We start from the raw sequence: 18765 nt of genomic DNA, 5'->3' as shown, positions 1-18765 counted from the left end.
ACACACAATTCAGCAGGGGTGAAGATATGCCCTCTGTCGTGACATTACTGAGTGGGCTGAGTAATGATATGCACTCTTTTCCCAGTTATTTACGTTTTTGGAAGCCCCCAGACCAAGGCATTCCTTGGTCAAGGGGAGGGGGGAACGAGTGGCTTTACAGGATTGGTCACTGCAGTTTAAAAGTCACACCCTGCTCACACATTAGTATCAAGTTGCACAGTGTCTCTGCCATATGGCTTTGTTTGTGGTATGAGCTAATGCAGGGGGAGAGAAAGTGGGGTCGAAGCTGCAGTGTGTGTGTAAAAAGCCATGTAACCTTCTGAAACTAAACTCACAATATTACATTTTTGGCATTATCGTGACAACATACATCACATTACTGATCCTGTACTGATCCTAAGTTACATCCTGTATTTTACTCCAGAGCTGCACTCACTATTCTGCTGGTGCAGTCACTATGTACATACATTACATTACTGATCCTGAGTTACATCCTGTATTATACTCCAGAGCTGCACTCACTATTCTGCTGGTGCAGTCACTGTGTACGTACATTACATTACTGATCCTGAGTTACATCCTGTATTATACCCCAGAACTGCACTCACTATTCTGCTGGTGCAGTCACTGTGTACATACATTACATTACTGATCCTGAGTTACATTCTGTATTATACTCCAGAGCTGCACTCACTATTCTGCTGGTGCAGTCACTGTGTACATACATTACATTACTGATCCTGAGTTACATCCTGTATTATACCCCAGAGCTGCACTCACTATTCTGCTGGTGCAGTCACTGTGTACATACATTACATTACTGATCCTGAGTTACCTCCTGTATTATACCCCAGAGCTGCACTCACTATTCTGCTGGTGCAGTCACTGTGTACATACATTACATTACTGATCCTGAGTTATCTCCTGTGTTACACCCCAGAGCTGCGCTCACTATTCTTTTGGTGGAGTCACTGTGTACATGCATTACATTGCTGATTCTGTGCTATATTTTCTATCTGTTGCTCCTCATTAAAATAAAGCCAAGGCTACAATACCACACCTTAGATATCACTGAATGAAATATTACAGTTGCAAATCTTTATTTATTACATAGTAAAATGCGTTGAGAACAATAAAACATAAAAATGATCAATGTAAATCAAAATGAATATCCCATGGAGGTCTGGATTTGGAATGATACTCAAAATCAAAGTGGAAAATCAAATTACAGGCTGATCTATCTTCAGTGGAAATGCCTCATGACAAGGAAATGATGCTCAGTATTGTGTGTGGCCTCCACGTGCCTGTATAACCTCCCTATAATGCCTGGGCATGCTCCTGATGAAGCGGCGGATGGTCTCCTGAGGGATCTGCTCCCAGACCTAGATTAAAGCATCCATCAACTCCTAGACAGTCTATGGTGCAACGTGACTTTGGTGGATGAAGCGAGACATGATGTCCCAGATGTGCTCGATTGAACTCAAGTGTTGGGTATGAGCAGGCCAGTCCATAGCATCAATGCCTTCATCATGCAGGACCTGCTGACACACTTCATACACATGAGGTCTGGCATTGTCCTACATCAGAAAGAACCCAGGGCCCAGTGCACCAGCATATGGTCTCACAAGGGGTCTGAGGATCTCATCCCGGTACCTAATGGCAGTCAGGATACCTCTGGCGAGCACATGGAGGGCTGTGGGGCCCTCCAAAGAAATGCCACCCCACACCATTACTGACCCATTGCAAAACTGGCTATGCTGGAGGATATGGCAGGCAGCAGAACGTTCTCCATGGCATCTCCAGACACTGTAACGTCGGTCACATGTGCTCAGTGTGAACCTGCTGTCATCCGTGAAGAGCACAGGAGCTTAATGTGAAATCTGCCAATCTTGATGTGCTCTGGCAAATGTCAGTCTCCCTGCACGGTGTTTGGCTGTAAGCACAACACTCATTTGTGGACGTAGGGCCCTTATACCACCCTCATGGAGTCTGTTTCTGACAGTTTGAGCAGACACATGGATGTTATTGGCCTGCTGAAGGTCATTTTGCAGGGTTCTGGCACTGCTCCTCCTGTTTCTCCTTGTACAAAGAAGGAGGGAGTGGTCCTGCTGCTGGGTTGTTGCCCTCCTATGCCCCCCTACAGATCAGAGAAAAAAGGCACTAAAGGCTGGGAGCTCAGTAATCTGACAAAGAAGGAAATGCAAGTCCAGGTTTATATAGGGTGTCCAATCAGGAAATCACAGGGTGGAGCTGATCAGAAACAACACAGGTACTGGTAAATGAACCAGGAAGGAGATGTCCAGCTCAAAGGGAAGAGCTTCTGTCTGGTGCACAAAAATCGCCGGGTTGGAGCCCTGACACCCTTCTTTATAGCCTTTCTTATCAATCCTGTGACTCTCCTGCTGATACATTTCAGGGTTACTGCAGTTATGTGCAGCCAGAATATATTCCCCAGTAGGTACATTTTTATCTAGATGTTTTGGGTGTCTGCTTTCTTGAAATTTAGAATACTCTGGTATAGGATTTCTATTTGTGCTAGAATTCGTTCACCGATTATTACTATCTCTTGTATGAAGAATATCAAGAAAAGGAATTGTCACGCCGAGGCAGGCAGAAGGAGGTTAGTGAACCCACTGAACCACAGAGGACTCTGTGGAAGCTGGACCATACAAACCAGTCGGACAAAGACGTAAGGTGAATGCAAGACCTTATTAGGGATAACGCTCAGGAGAACCCACAGGGAGGACCCCCTAGACTGAGAGACCGAATTCCTCCGAGGGAGCACCGGCGAGCGAACCACTATACAGGGATTGTCCCAAGACAGCCAAGGAGATTTGAGTGCAATGGTTCCGAGACCAGAGGGTCAGACCCAAGTGGGATGGAGGCACACCGTTGTAAGGAGAGAAAGGTCCAGGAAACCGGAGAAGAGGCACCAAGAGGACCAGAGGATACTGCCAGAATCCAAGGAAATGTGGTGGACGGGCAGGCCACGGAGCTAGGAGAAAAAGACAGTGTGTAAATGCACAGAACAACACAAACAGCACGAGCAAGCGCAAGCACAGAACTGGGACCTCGGGATGGCAATTTGGAAAACAAGACACAAAATTGCCCAGGCGCCTTATGGGGAAGGAGACAGTAGGTCGGGGGTTGCAGTAGGTTGTTGGAGGTGGCCATGTGGTCATTACAGGTTGTAAGCTTCTTTGAAGAGATGGGTTTTTAGGTTCCGTTTGAAAGATCCAAATGTGGTAGATAGCCGGATGTGTTGGGGCACAGAATTCCAGATGATGGGGGATATTCGGGAGAAGTCTTGGAGGTGATTTGGTGAGGAGCGAATAAGCGTGGAGGAGAGAAGGAGGTCTTGATATTGAGAGATTAGTTCCTAAATGTACGGAGGAGAAAGGTTAAGGATGGCTTTGTAGGTGAGTGTTAGTAGTTTAAACTGGATATGCTGGGAAATTGGGAGCCAGTGAAGGGATTTGCAAAAAGAGGAAGCAGGAGTGTAGCGTGGAGAGAGATTAATTAGTCGGATGTTGCAATAGTCGAGGCGGGAGATGATTATGGCATACACAACCATTTTGGTAGAGTGAGGATTGAGGAAATGACAGATTCTGGAAATATTTTTGAGCTGGAGGTGACAGGAGGTGGCGAGAGTTTGGATGTGCGGTTTGAAGGACAGGGCAGAGTCAAGGGTTACTCCGAGGTAGCGGATTACTGGGACAGGGGAAAGTGTGAATTAATTTATTGTGATAAATAGATCAGGTAGGGAGGGTATGGGAGATGGAGGAAAGATAATTAGTTCAGATTTGTCCACATTGAGTTTGAGGAAGCGAGAGGAGAAGAAGGAGGATATGGCTGATAGACACTCTGGGATTCTGGAGAGCAGGGAGGTGACATCTGGGCCACAGAGGTAGATCTGAGTGTCGTTCGCATACAGATGGTACTGGAAGCCATAGGATCTTATGAGTTGTCCCAGGCCAAGGGTATAGATTGAGAAGAGAAGGGCTCCTAGGACAGAGCCTTGAGGGACACCAACAGAGAGGGGGCGAGATGAAGAGGTAGCATGGGAGTAGGAAATGCTAAATGCGCGGCTGGTAAGGTATGAGGAGATCCAGGATAGGGCAAGGTCTTTGACACCAAAGGAAGAGATGGTCTGTAATAGGAGGCAGTGGTCAACTGTGTCGAAGGCAGAGGACAGGTCTAGAAGGAGGAGTATTGTCTGTTAGCTTTGGCTGTAAGTTGTTAGTAATTTTGGTCAGGGCAGTCTCAGTGGAATGGTGGGGCCGAAAGCCAGATTGTAGTTTGTTGAAGAGCGAGTTAGATGAAGGTGAGAGGAAAGTTCAAAGTGGACGTGCTGCTCAAGGAGTTTGGAAGCAAATGGTAGCAAAGATATGGGGCGATAGCTGGACATAGCGCTCGGGTCAAGGCATAGCTTTTTGAGGATAGGTGTGATTGTGGCATGTTTGAGAGCAAATAATCACAGATCCCTCAGCGATTGGCTGGGAGGACACCTCCGGAAAAAGGGTGTGCTTGCCCTTTAAATGATCTGACAGCGGCATGCGCGCCCAAAGCCCCCCTCCAACCAGGAAGTGAAGAAGCAGAGGATACATGTAGGGCAGATGCCGCAGCCAGAGGGAGCGCCGCGGGATAATGGACAGGGTGAGACCGATTGTGGGGACCCAGTGTCTGCATTTGTCTTTACAAACTCACAATATGCATTTTTTTGTGGATTTATCATTCCTGTGAATCACTGACCTAATATTTCATTGTTACCCACAGGTTTTTAAGAACGGCTTCCCATCTATGTTTCATAGAGTCACCAACTTCTGGCCGCTGTGACCTGTGATTCCAGCCCAAGATGCTCAGACTACATTCCACAATTTTTGTAACTTGTTGTCTTTGCCTCAGAAACAGCATTTTTGACATCACCCCACAAGTATTCTATTGGATTAAGGTCCGAGGATTGGGCTGGCTACTCCATAATCTCAATTTTGTTTAACTGGAGCCAAGATTTTGCTCATTTACTGGTGTGTCTAGGGTCGTTGTCTTGATGAAACCCTCATTTCATGGCCATATCCTCTTCAGCATAAGGCAACGTGACCTCTTCTAGTGTTTTAATATATGCAAACTGGTCCATGATCCCTGGTATGTGGTAAATAGGACAGCACCAAAGTACGAGAACCATGCCCATATCGTGATACCTGCACCACCAGATTCACTGTCTGAAGAGTGTACTGAGGCTTGAATGCAGAGTTTGTGGGTCGTCTGATGAACTGTCTGCGGCCTTTGGACCCAAAAAGAACAATTTTACTTTCATTAGTCCATAAAATGTTTCTCCATTTCCCTTTAGGCCAGTTGATGTGTTCTTTGGCACATTTTATCCACTTCAGTACGTCTTTTTTTTAACAGTGAGACTTTGCGGGGACTTCTTGCTAAGAGATTAGTGTCACACAGACGTCTTCTAACTGTCACAGTCCTCACAGGTAACTTGACACTGTCTGTGATCATCCTGGAGCTGATCATCGGCTGAGCCTTTGCCATTCTGACCATTCTTCCAGCCATTCCAATAGTAGTCTTCCATTTTCTTCCATATCTCTCCAGTTTGGCTTTCCCTTTTAAAGCATTGGAGATCATTTTTGCTGAACAGACGATTATTGTCTGTACTTCTTTATAAGTTTTACCCTCTCCAATCAACTTTTTAATCAAAGTACAATGTTTTGATGAACAATATCTCGAATGACCCATATTTCTCAGGCTTTCAAGGAGAAATTCATGTACAACATGTCCTGGTATCACCCTTAAATAAGGGCCACCGCATACACACCTGTTTTTTCACAGATTGACCACACTAATTGAACTCTACACTGATATTATTTTGAACAGTTTCCTCTTTCAAGTAATTATTCTAATACACAGACTCCAAAACCTGCAGATCGTGAATGCGGAGTCTGGAGTTTTCTTAGAATCTACTGCACCCACTGGTAAATTGTGTGACGTGTAGTGATAGCATTTATACCAAAAGCACTGATTAATCTGGTTTGTCATATTGGACTGCTGGTATTTTCAACACTACTGTATATATGGCAAATTCCGGTATGGGTGCCACATTGCCTCTCCATATTAGAAGCATATCATCAATGTACGGGCACTAGCAAAAAGGCAAAATCCTGCAGACATGTATGCAAAGCCCAGAAAACCCCTAAAATAGATGGGAAAAAAAGTTGGCGGAAGGATGAAAAACACTTCATCACAAAGAGGAACATAAAAGGACATTGTAACAGGTATAAGGCAGACCCCTTACACTGACTCAGAACAGCCATAGGAGACACAGTCTATATGGGGTCCGCTCTCGTCTAGGCTTCCCCCGTACAAGGCTCCGGGTGGTGCTGCTGAGGGAAAGTCGCACGGTACGCTCTATACACAAACAACTCTACATTCTGGACACCATGGTGATAGCACGGAGTACAAAACCGGAGAAATGTCCGGAGGTTCTGCAGGACACAACTCTACGTGGGACGAGGCTGCTCTGACTTCTCTGCACATGTTGCATCCTGGCGACTGCAGGACCTGTGGTGATGTCATGGTCATGTGACCAGTCACATGAGGGGAGGACTAAAGCAGTGGAGCTCTTACACTGTGCAGCACTTCCTGTCATGTGACTATGTACATGTGTCCTATATCCTCTAACATGTATATAGCTGATCACATGACTGCGACATCACCGCAGGTCCTAGGAGGTCACATCTGATCAGGGACCGGTCAGGGTAGGTGCGACTTATCTCAGTCCTGTATAATGAGACTCTGTACTTTATCTATGTTCTTACAAATATGTGACTGCGTGCGGTCTTCCTTGTTTCCTCAGGTTTCTTGTGTACAAGACTTATTTTCCTTTAACAGACGATGGTCCTCTCCTTCAGTGACCCCCCGAGGATGGAGCAGGACACAGACCACATGGCGGCTCGGATATTAGACCTCACCCTGGAGATAATCTACTGGATCACTGGAGAGGTGAGATCTTCACATCACTCTGATCTCTAGGAATAAAGCAGGAAAATGATGGGAAAGGTGAAGGATTCTTGTCCTCTGTGTAGTGACCGGCATTTCCCCATACACAGGATCACACAGTAGTGAAGACGTCGTCTGGGGAGTGTGTGACCCCCCGTGTGTCAGGAGGGCGGAGCAGGACCCCGAGTGACATCACCGAGCCTCCACCTCATTCACTGATACATGAGCAGAAGATCCTAGAACTGACCAATAGGATCACTGAGCTGCTGAGCGGAGAGGTGAGCGCTGCCGGGAATGCTGGGACATTATACAATAACGCCGGGGGAGGGGTCTGCTAATGGCGGGTCATTGTGTGTGTCAGGTTCCTATAAGGTGTCAGGACGTCACCGTCTATTTCTCCTTGGAGGAGTGGGAGTATATAGAAGGACACAAGGATCTGTACAAGGACGCCATGATGGAGGATCACCGGTCCATCACATCTCCGGGTAAGAGGAGACCTTCCTGGGTTGTAGAGAACAGGTCTGAGAGTCGTCTAGATTCCCCATCATCTGCTCATCACATGTAGACAATGTATTCAGTCACTGACGTTATTTCCTATAGATGGATCCAGTCCGAGAAATCCCCCGGAGAGAAGTCCCAGTCCTCTATATTCCCAGGATCGGCCAGAGAAGGAGGAAGATGTCCCCCGGGATCATCAGGTAGATGAGATGAGATCTCTGTACATTCTCTATAGATTCATGTAATGAACCGTCTACTAATCTCCGGCCGCCCTCCTCTGTACTGGAGGATTTCGTTGATTTCAGCTGCAGTCAGTCGTGACTACATAATAAAATTGTGCAAATTTCCACATAATACTGTGAACATTCAGTGTAAATTCACCGCAGGAAAGAAGGTTCAATCTCAATCAGTGACTTTACTGTGAGAGCAGTGATGGTGCTGAATAAGGTCAGCGCAGGCGTTACTGATCACAGCGTCCACGGAATGCAGAGGAATAATAGGAATTATGTGTAAATTAACTAAAATACAGTATGATTCTTTTTTGTTTTTGTTTTCTAATGTCTGTAATTTGGGAATATTGTAGGAAAGTTCTGAAGGAACAAAGTGTGAAGACCCCACGTCAGTGTCAGCGACCGGTAAGAGCCGTTCATAAATCATTTTACTGTATTTATATATTAGTAATGGAATCACTGATAGGAAATTCAGGAAAAATGTCTTTCCTCGTTAATATCATTAATTTATTGAAATATTTTCCCATCATATTCCCTGACACTGATAATGTGATACAACATGGACATAAATATAATGTCTTCTCCGCTCCCTGGTTCTCGTCGGGTGCGCACCGCCCACTCCAGCACTTCCTCTTTCTGATTTACAGGCGCTCTGTATGTCCTATCTGTGATCTTGGAGGACCGTGACCCGGAAGTCCTCCAGCACTCCATGTATATAAGGCGATTCCTTCCTCTGCTCCTTGCCTGTCTGTCCTTTGCTTCTGTGACTCAGGTCCACCTTTGTCTTTGCACTGCCTGTTTTGAGTCTCCACTCTGTCCAGCCAGTTCAGCTTCTCTGTCTCTCCCAGGCTTCCTTGTCTCCTCCTCCAGTCCAGTCCTCCCAGTGTCCTCTCCGTACTCTGTTAGTCTGGTGTCTCTGTCCTGTTCTGCTTCCTTTGTGTCTTCCCCTTCCCAGTGCTCCTTTGGTCTCGCCTGTACCCAGCTCTTACCTAACTGTACTTCATCTTACCCCGCTCTGTCCGTCCTACGCCTAGCTTCTCTATTTTGTACCTCCTACTACCTGTCTCCGGGTTTCAGCTTCTGCAGGAATAGTCTCCCTTGGGTCTGCCCCTAACGCTCCCTGTATAGGGGGTGGTCTACCTGGTCAGCTCACCCTTGGGAGGTTCGTTGTCGTGGATCTGCGGGTCCACCCCAGGTATTCTAAAAGATCTCACAATAGGACTGCACTCGGATGACATCTGAGTGCAGTCTGATTGTCACATATAATCAGGGCCGTATTTGCCACTAGGCACGTGAAGGCACATGCCTAGGGTGGGGACAATGCAGGGGGGCGGCACCTGAGCAAGGTTTGTTGTGTTTTTTTTTTGTTTTTTTTTTATAAAAGCTGGGTCACCTCCCGACCGACCGCGCCGCCCCCCCGGCCGATCACGTGGTACCGCTCATTAAGGTTATGAATATGCGCATATTCATAAGCTTAATGAGCGATATCACATGACCGCTCACGCAGGAAGAAGGTGCTGCGCCGAGAGATGGGACAGAGCCAGAGGGATGTCAGCGCGGCCGTGCGGTGAGGATCAGGTAAGTATGAGGGACAGGGGAGGGGGATGAAGGAGGACGGTAAGCTGCGCCATTCAAGATGGGAGCTGGGGGTGGGGTGGAGAGATGAGCCATGCATACAGGGGGGGAATATGAGCAATGCATACAGGGGGGGGAATATGAGCCATGCATACAGGGGGGGAATATGAGCCATGCATACAGGAGGGGGAATATGAGCCATGCATACAGGGGGGGTGATATGAGCCATGCATACAGGAGGGGGAATATGAGCCATGCATACAGGTGGGGAATATGAGCCATTCATACAGGAGGGGGAATATGAGCCATGCATACAGGGGGGGTGATATGAGCCATGCATACAGGAGGGGGAATATGAGCCATGCATACAGGAGGGGGGAATATGAGCCATGCATACAGGAGGGGGAAATATGAGCCATGCATACGGGGGGGGGGGGGAATATGAGCAATGCATACAGGGGGGGGGGAAATATGAGCCATGCATACGGGGGGGAATATGAGCCATGCATACAGGGGGGGTGATATGAGCCATGCATACAGGGGGGGTGATATGAGCCATGCATACAGGAGGGGGGAATATGAGCCATGCATACAGGAGGGGGAAATATGAGCCATGCATACGGGGGGGGGGGAATATGAGCAATGCATACAGGGGGGGAAGATATGAGCCATGCATATGGGGGGGAATATGAGCCATGCATACAGGGGGGAGTATGAGCCATGCATACAGGAGGGGGGTCACTATACAGTATTAAGCATCATGTGGGATCATTATACAGTATGGAGAACTGTGTGGCCGTTATACAGTATTGAGCATCATGTGTGGCCATTATACAGTATTGAGCATCATACGGGATCATTATACAGTATGGAGAACTGTGTGTGGCCGTTATACAGTATGGAGCACTATGTGTGGCCATTATACAGCATGGAGCACTATGTGTGGCCATTATACAGTATGGAGCACTGTGTGGCCATTATACATTATGGAGCATCATGTGTGGTGGCCGTTATACAGTATTGAGCATCATGTGTGGCAATTATACAGTATTGAGCATCATGTGGGGCCATTATACAGTATGGAGCATCATGTGTGGCCATTATACAGTACGGAGCATCATGTGTGGCAATTATACAGTATTGAGCATCATGTGGGGCCATTATGCAGTATGGAGCATCATGTGTGGCCATTATACAGTATGGAGCACTGTGGCCATATTTTTTTTTTGTTTATAATTATTGTATATAAAACAGTGTGATCAGCAGTGCTAAATGGCTGTGTTTGGGATGTGGATATGGGTGTGACTAGTTGTGAAATGGGTGTGGTCAGAGGCGTGGCCTAAAATTTACCGCGGCGCACTACGCGCGCCGCAAACTTTATACCTCCTTCCCTTCTTCAAAAGTTGGGAGGTATGGTACCACATTTGCCAGATCATGGCAAGTGCCGCAAATCGCATAGGGAATGAATGAGGCCGAACACAGTGTTGCCGTAAGTGATCCGTTACGCGGCAGATGCAGAAAAACTGCCGGATCTGCTGCAAAAGGCGACTTTCACATCAGCGATTCTTGCCAAAGTCACTGCCGATAGTGTCATACTCACCAAAGGGGGAGGCAGCACTAAAAGTGCCTAGGGCAGCAGAAACTCTAAATACGGCCCTGCATATAATCACAAAAGTGCAAATGCTGAAGGGAATTTTACATGATATCCTAAGTCTAATTTGTCTACCAGTGGAAAACGTGATGTCTCTGGGGCTACTCGCACTCTCCTCATGGTGTGAATATGGTGGAAAGGTAGAAACCAAACTGTAGGTGCTTGGATACGTCATGATTGGAGGAGGGCTAAACTCCGAGACCCTCACATATCCTAGTAATAAAGTAGTTGCACCACCTTCACAGTCTTCCCTACAGAGCGGCAGGGTATCTACATTTCAGTTTAAAGGAATGATGCTGACTGCAGTTCCCTCTACAGGGAAAACAGTATAGACTTTCCTCAGTGCAGTGATAATCCCAGTGTGCTTGGAATAAGCCCTTCTCCTATGAATAAATGAAGACTGGTGCTTCAATAGTAAAGCACTGCAGCAACACTTCTTCTGAAAAAAACTATTTATTCGCACAAGAATTGCCTGAAAAACTGCATTCAATCAATTCATGCCAACCCAACACAGAGTTTCGCTGTCTTGGCTTCTTCTCAGGACTTCTAAAACTCCTCTTGTTGTTTGTATCCCTCTTATTTAACACATGATATAAAATCTCAGCCATCTTGTTTCTGATTTAATGGCCATATCTACGTAATCATTGAAAATATAAAAACTTTCCCTCAATAAAACATATTGCTCAATATTTTTCATACTCTCATAATTATTCCATATCACTGAAAAGTATGATATTGAGAGATGAATCTGCTGAAAATGCTGGCCAAAGGCAATAAGCTATCGATTTGTCTGCATGTAGGGTGGAAGCCGTGGATACTCGTGTTTCACGCCCCCGCGCGCTACATGAAAATGGAGGTCCTGGTTGAGTGTGTGGACTATAACTACGGGTGCACTTCGCCCCTGCAAGCCTCATAGTGCCAGTGACTTAGGCTCATCAGGAACAAATGATATAGAGTTCATTGAGGGAGACACCACTTAAAAATAAACTCTTTTACTGATCCATAACAAGGGGGGAGTATGTACAGGGGATATGTGTTAGAAATCTTAATGGATGTTTTTCTTAACACATGGAATATTTTTATACAGCTTCTTTATTTCCTAAACTCACACGATTCTGCCTCTGTTAGTTTCTCTGCCTTCACCACAATCCAGCACAGTGCTTCGGGAGCTTCCCTTGTCACCAATAGTGACCCTACAGTTCAGCAAGTGAGAATCATAATTCTTACCCCGTGGTTCCGCATCCTTTTTCTCTTAGGGGAGCTACTTGTGCCATTATGGCCATTACTTAGCTTCTCTGTTTGCAGACGCCTTGCAACTATTGCCCCGGGCACTCCCTTCGTCTCATGTTCCCTACTGATTCGTCTCATTACCTTTTTGGCTTGCAAACTCGGGACCATCGCTCTAGGATTCCTGCCCCAGATTCCATCTCTGGTAAATGACTCACTCAATCTATCACTTTTCTTCATCTCTGCTCTGGATCTTGCTATCTGTTGCCTCGATCCCTCTCACTTCAGGGACACCCACTTCATGCAAATCTGCATGCTGGTCAGACCATAGATCTGATTCTACTGCAGCTAGGCCCTATCTGCCCTCCTGACAGGAAACTGTATCTGTCCCTTCACCTTAGCCCCTCCTACTCTGGGCTAGTCCCAGCTAATAGCCCTAACTGTTCCTATTAACTCCCTATGGGGGGGCAAAACTCAATCTATCACTAATAACGTATATTACTAGACAAATCTGGTGTCTCACATCTTCCTCCTTACAATACTCTATAGATTCTCTATGGGGTTAAGGTCAGGCGAGTTTGCTGCCAATCAAGCCCAGTGATACTGTTGTTTTTACACCAGGTATTGGTACTTTTGGCAGTGTGGACAGGGGCCAAGTCCTGCTGGAGAATGACATTTCCATCTCCAAAAAGCTTGTTGGCAGAGGGAAGCATGAAGTGCTCTAAAATGTCCTGGTAGACGGCTGCGCTGACTTTCGTCTTGATAAAGCACAGCGGACCTACACCAGCAGATGACATGGCTCCCCAAACTATCACTGATGGTGGAGACTTCCAAGCAGCTTGGATTGTGGCCTCTCCATTCTTCCTCCAGACTCTGGGACCTTGATTTCCAAATGAAATACAAAATTTTCTTTCATCTGAACACAACACCTTGGACCACTGACAACAGTCCGGTTCTGTTTCTCCTTGGCCCAGGTAAGACGCTTCTGGCGTTGTCTATTGGTCATGAGTGGCCGGACACAAGGAATGTGACACTTGTAGCCCATGTCCTGGAGACGTCTGTGTGTGGTGAAGCAATGACTCCAGCAGCCGTCCACTCCTCGTGAATCTCCTCCACATTACTGAATGGCCTTTTCTTAACAATCCTTTCCAGGCTGCGGTTATCCCGGTTGCTTGTGCACCTTTTTCTACCACACTTTTTCCTTCCACTCAACTTTCCATTAATATACTTGGATACAGCACTCTGTGAACAGCCAGATTCTTTACCAATGACCTTTTGTGGCTTCCCCTCCTTGTGGAGTGTGTCAGTGACGCTTTCTGGACATCTGTCAGGTCAGCAGTCTTCCCCATGATTGTGGAGCTACTGAAACAGACTAAGGACCTTTATAAACACTTGGGAGCCTTTGCAGGTGGTTTTTGTTAATTATTCTAATTTACTGAGATAATGACTTTTGGGTTTTCATTGGCTGTAAACCCTAATCATCAACATTAACAGAAATAAACATGTGAAATACATTACTGTGTGTAATAACTCTATATAATATAGGAGTTTCACTTTTTGTATTGAGGAACTGAATTAACTTTTTGATGATTTTCTAATTTTGTGAGAAGCACCTGTAGGTGAATTCTAATTTTGAAACATGTGGACGTGGCCTTAGCCAGTGTTCACACGTAGCTTTTTTGCAGTGTTTTTTTTTTCTGCAACCAAAACATGTTTGCAATAAGAATGTTGCTTTCAAAATGCAGATATTTTCCATATTTTTTGCTTTGATTTTTTTGGTGCTGATTACATGTGCAATTTGTCTACAGTACATGTTTAATAAAGTTAGTTTCATTCAGCAAAAATGCAGCAAAAAATGTAGCAAAACCTGTTTGCTTTGTTCTTTTGCAGCATTTTTGCACTTACTCGTTGCTTTTTATGGGTGGAAAAAAAGCTGGAAAACGGCTGAAAGAATTGATGCTGCAGATTTCAAATCCGCTGCTAGATCCATTGCGGTACAAATGTATTATTATCTTCTCGGCGGACAGGTGAGAAATGTTGTTTGTTATTTTAATTATTTTGCAAGGGACAATGGCTTCACTGGAATTGGCAATGCTGTAAGTATGGTTTAATTAAGATCTATTTAAGGAATCTGTGTCATTCTTTCAATTAAAGGACTTTGTTCTGGGTGTGTGTGTTTTTATACAATATGATTTTGGGGTTAGTTGTGGAGGCATAGTGCCAGAATTAGCATATCTTATAGGTGTGCCTTTTCTGGGGTGGCTAAGAGCTGATGTTTTAAGCCCGGGGGGGGGGGGGGCAATATCCATGGCCCCTTTCTTGACTATTAATATCAGTCTGCAGCTGTCTGCCTAGCCTTTGCTAGTTATTAATTATAGGGGGACTCTACGTAATTTTTTGGGTGGTCCCTCATTTTAATAGCCAGTAAAGGCTAAGTATACAGTTGTGAGTTGATATTAATAGCCTGGGAAGCTCCATGTGCATTACCCCCTTCCCAGGCTATCAACATCGGCCCCCAGCCGTCGGCTTTCCCTGTGCTGGTTAAGAAAATTATGCGGGAGCCAACAGCATTTTTCAGAAAAGTAATCTTCTAATAATTAAATACATGTACAGTAAGCTGCACACATACTGCACTAATTGTATATGTCACATCTGTATATCTATTTATCTATCTATCTATATATTCTATGTTTATATACTGTACTATCTATTCTATCCTGTGATTTTATTGTACATGGCAGAGTAATTGCCTGCTTTTCATCTATCTATCTATTGGCTTGAGAAAGGCTGGTCACAGCCGAAATGTTGCCACACCTTAGTTCTAATAAAGTCTACTTTTTTCATAATTTACTGGAGTGCTGCCTCCTTTTTTCTTATTTATACAAATGGATATTTGTTTGGAGGGCCCTGCACATGAATTCATTTATACAGTGCTGTTTCACTTTTTTTATCTATCTATCTATCTATCTATCTATCTATCTATCTATCTATCTATCTATCTATCTATCTATCTAGCTTTCTAATCTATATATATGTAAATGTTTTTATAAATATTTCCTTTGAAAACTTTGTAAATGACATAGAAACAGCTCATGTTAAAATCGCATTGCAATCGGATAGCAATCGCACTGTATTAGGAAGAAAATTGGATGATAGGTGTTAAAAATCTGATTGTATGACAAAAGGCTGACTAGTACTTCCAAGCTGATGTGAACAGGTGCATACTAGGAGCAGCCATCTCCATATCCATATGCTAAAGCATGTCAATATGAAATATAAATAGTAATACTGCTTCTGGCTAAAAAAACTGAGACACTACGCACATAATTTGGCCAATTCATACATGCCCAGCAGTCAACGACAAGGCGGTCTCAGAACTGCTGGAAACCTATGTGTCTAGTGTGAACACTGCTCTAAGACTGAAGTCTGAATTTCTGGGTAGATGTGAATCCCTCTCTTTAAAGCCTGAATTTATGGATAGGTAGGATCCTGGAGCGTGGAGAGCTCAATCAGAGAGCTCATATTATTATTAGACAATATAGGATGATTTAGCACTTCGAGAGAGATTTTATGTATGAATTGTATTGTATTATGGATCGACAACCAGTGTTTCTTTTTCCAGATAAAGATATGATGAGAATCTCCGATGGAAATTATCTCTGTTCTCCAAATCATGAAACAGAAGAAAATACCACACAAACTAATTTCATAATGCCTAATATGTATGTAATACTTTGCAGCACAGATCTGTCCCCTGGTACTGCTGATCACAACATACCTTCATCTAATGATTCACTGATCGGAAAACAAGCAACTGAACATAGGCTGAATAACTCATGTCCATCTGGGAAACAGTTTAACAAGAAATCTGATCTTCCTATGGAAGAAATAATTACCAAATATGAAAGGCCATTTTTATGTTCAGAATGTGGGAGCTGTTTCCGCTATAAATCAGGTCTTGAAAATCATCAGAGATGTCACACAGGGGTGATGCCATTTTCATGTTTGGAATGTGGCAGATGTTTCCGCTCTAAATCATCTCTTGTTGTGCATGAGCGAACTCACACAGGGGAGAAGCCATTTTCGTGTTCAGAATGTGGAAAATATTTTAGTCAGAAATCAAATCTTTCAGGACATCTAAGAATTCACACAGGGGAGAAGCCGTTTTCATGTTCAGAATGTGGCAAATGTTTTATCATGAAATCAATTCTTGAGGGACATCAAAGATGTCACACAGGAGAGAGGCCATTTGCATGTTCAGAATGTGGCAAATATTTTGGCAAGAAATCAATTCTTAGGGAACATAAAAAAACTCACACTGGGGAGAAGCCATATTCATGCTCAGAATGTGGGAAATGTTTTGGCAAGAAATCATTTCTTATGGAACATCGACGAATTCACACAGGGGAAAAGCCATTTACATGTTTTGAATGTGGGAAATGTTTTGGCCACAGATCAGGTCTTATTAAACATCAGAGAACTCACACAGGGGAAAAGCCATTCTCATGTTCAGTATGTGGGAAATGTTTTCCCCAGAAGTCAGGTCTTGTTAAACATCAGAGAACGCACACAGGTGAGAAGCCATTCTCATGTTCAGTATGTGGGAAATGTTTTACCCAGAAGTCAGGTCTTTTTAAACATCTGAGAATTCACACAGGGGAGAAGCCATTCTCATGTTCAGTATGTGGGAAATGTTTTCCTCAGAGGTCAGGCCTTGTTAAACATCAGAGTATTCACACAGGGGAGAAACCATTCTCATGTTCAGTATGTGGGAAATGTTTTCCCCAGAAGTCAGGTCTTGTTAAACATCAGAGAACGCACACAGGTGAGAAGCCATTCTCATGTTCAGTATGTGGGAAATGTTTTACCCGGATGTCAGGTCTTTTTAAACATCTGAGAATTCACACAGGGGAGAAGCCATTCTCATGTTCAGTATGTGGGAAATGTTTTCCTCAGAGGTCAGGCCTTGTTAAACATCAGAGAATTCACACAGGGGAGAAACCATTCTCATGTTCAGTATGTGGGAAATGTTTTTCCCACAGATCAAGTATTGTTAAACATCAGAGAACTCACACAGGGGAGGAGGCTTTCCCGATAGTGTAAGGGTATGTGTGCATAAACATTTTTTTGAGTCAGTAAAAACCAACACATTTTATAATGGTAACCACTTCTGTATATTTCTTTGAGGAGTTTTTGAAGGGATTTTCATTTTGTGAATGGATTTTGGAGAGTTTTTTCAAGCATATTTGAAGTTTTTTTTCTCCTCAAGTTTTTTTTTTTTGCAGCCTTTTGATTGGAGAGTGCCTAATTTCAACCATTTTCCATCAGGTGGCACGTAAAAGAAGCAACATTCAAATGTTTACAACCACTTGTTTTTCCAAACCTCAAGTGGGAGAAAAATGTTGAAAATAATAATCATATGAAAAGTAAAGTGGTTTTACAATAGAAATAGTTAGCAAGAGTCTTTTAAGGTTTTGAATAATGTTTCAGGTATTCTTCAGAGCAGACATGCTCTTCAAGAATCTTCAAAACACGCAATGTGCACATACAGTTACAGTGACGGGATAAGATAATACAATGTACTACAAAAGTAATATAGCATATAATCTATGCAATCAATGAATCGTATGTTCATATTGTAGGACTAGTGATGAAAAAAAGTTTGCGTGCTTTTAATAAAATTGTAAAAAAAAATTCCAACTCTCAGTTTTCCCAATAAAAAATAGTTTAATTTGCATATACAACCCACTCATGGATGATAGACGTGTGAATGGAGGGTCACCACATTTTGCATTATGATTGGAGCTACATGGATCTTGCAGTGAACTAGTATTTAAACAATGTATTAGTAAGTGTGGCCTTTTTTTCGGTGACATGTAGAAAGTAACCAGCCTGTTGAGAAGAAGTAATCCTTCTTGTAATATGCAAAAATAAATATCAATCTCTTTACATGCTGGTATCAGATGATACATTTACACAGAAACTAATAGAGATGACCAAATTGATTCTGCGCTAGTTAAGTTTGACGTTTCTGAATACCAATGATTCTCGAATTGATTTGGATGACTTTCCTAAAGTGGCTGCTGCCGTATTACAGATGGAATAAGACAGAAAAGAAGGATCTCAAAATCTTGGACACAGCCCAGAAATTTTCCCCGTAATTCATGTCAGTTACCCCACTCTATTATAAAGCCAGTCATGAGGGACTATAAAACAGAGGTCATTGACGACTCATAACCACTTTAAAAGTTCAAGCAGGGAATGATGCTGCCATTTTGTGAGGAATGTGGAAGGAGATAGAACCTGATAGATTGGTCAGGAATATAGTACACAGGATACAGTGTGTGAGCAGAGAGATAGCGGTCCCTGTGACACTGCGTTAGGCAGGGAGCTACTGCAATTTACTGTCTGCTCTTGCATGACATTCATTATTTGCACTTGTGCATTTTTCCTATTGCTGCATCCAATATTGCATTATTTTCTGCATCAAACTACTAACATTTAAACACCGCACCGCCATTTATTCTAGTTCTGTCTGTGGCAAAATAGTGAGACATGGCACTCAGTAACCCACACAGGCTC

General features: G+C 44.0%; 1 protein-coding gene across 1 annotated transcript; it reads left to right on the top strand.

Annotated features, from left to right (window-relative positions):
• The first annotated feature begins 6670 nt into the window (after positions 1–6670).
• LOC143804197 (uncharacterized) lies at positions 6671–18364 on the top strand. The gene is made up of 7 exons (XM_077282057.1): positions 6671–6761; positions 6860–7005; positions 7113–7280; positions 7364–7487; positions 7603–7700; positions 8084–8135; positions 15806–18364. Exons 2-7 carry the CDS (start codon positions 6898–6900, stop codon positions 17284–17286), a joined length of 2031 nt encoding a protein of 676 aa, XP_077138172.1. The 5' UTR covers positions 6671–6761; positions 6860–6897; the 3' UTR covers positions 17287–18364.
• The last annotated feature ends 401 nt before the right edge of the window (positions 18365–18765 follow it).

Source organism: Ranitomeya variabilis, chromosome 2, assembly GCF_051348905.1.
Source record: "Ranitomeya variabilis isolate aRanVar5 chromosome 2, aRanVar5.hap1, whole genome shotgun sequence".
NCBI classification, from domain to species: domain Eukaryota; kingdom Metazoa; phylum Chordata; class Amphibia; order Anura; family Dendrobatidae; genus Ranitomeya; species Ranitomeya variabilis.
Note: the sequence above shows the minus strand (reverse complement) of the source record. Positions and strands in the feature narration are given on the sequence as shown.

Excerpts from the sequence above, each read along its gene's own strand:
- LOC143804197 (XM_077282057.1), top strand. The coding sequence starts at position 6,898 with ATGGTCCTCTCCTTCAGTGACCCCCCGAGGATGGAGCAGGACACAGAC. Across the intron at positions 7,488-7,602 it reads CCGGTCCATCACATCTCCGG|ATGGATCCAGTCCGAGAAAT; the intron begins GTAAGAGGAGAC and ends TATTTCCTATAG. Across the intron at positions 7,701-8,083 it reads ATGTCCCCCGGGATCATCAG|GAAAGTTCTGAAGGAACAAA; the intron begins GTAGATGAGATG and ends GGAATATTGTAG.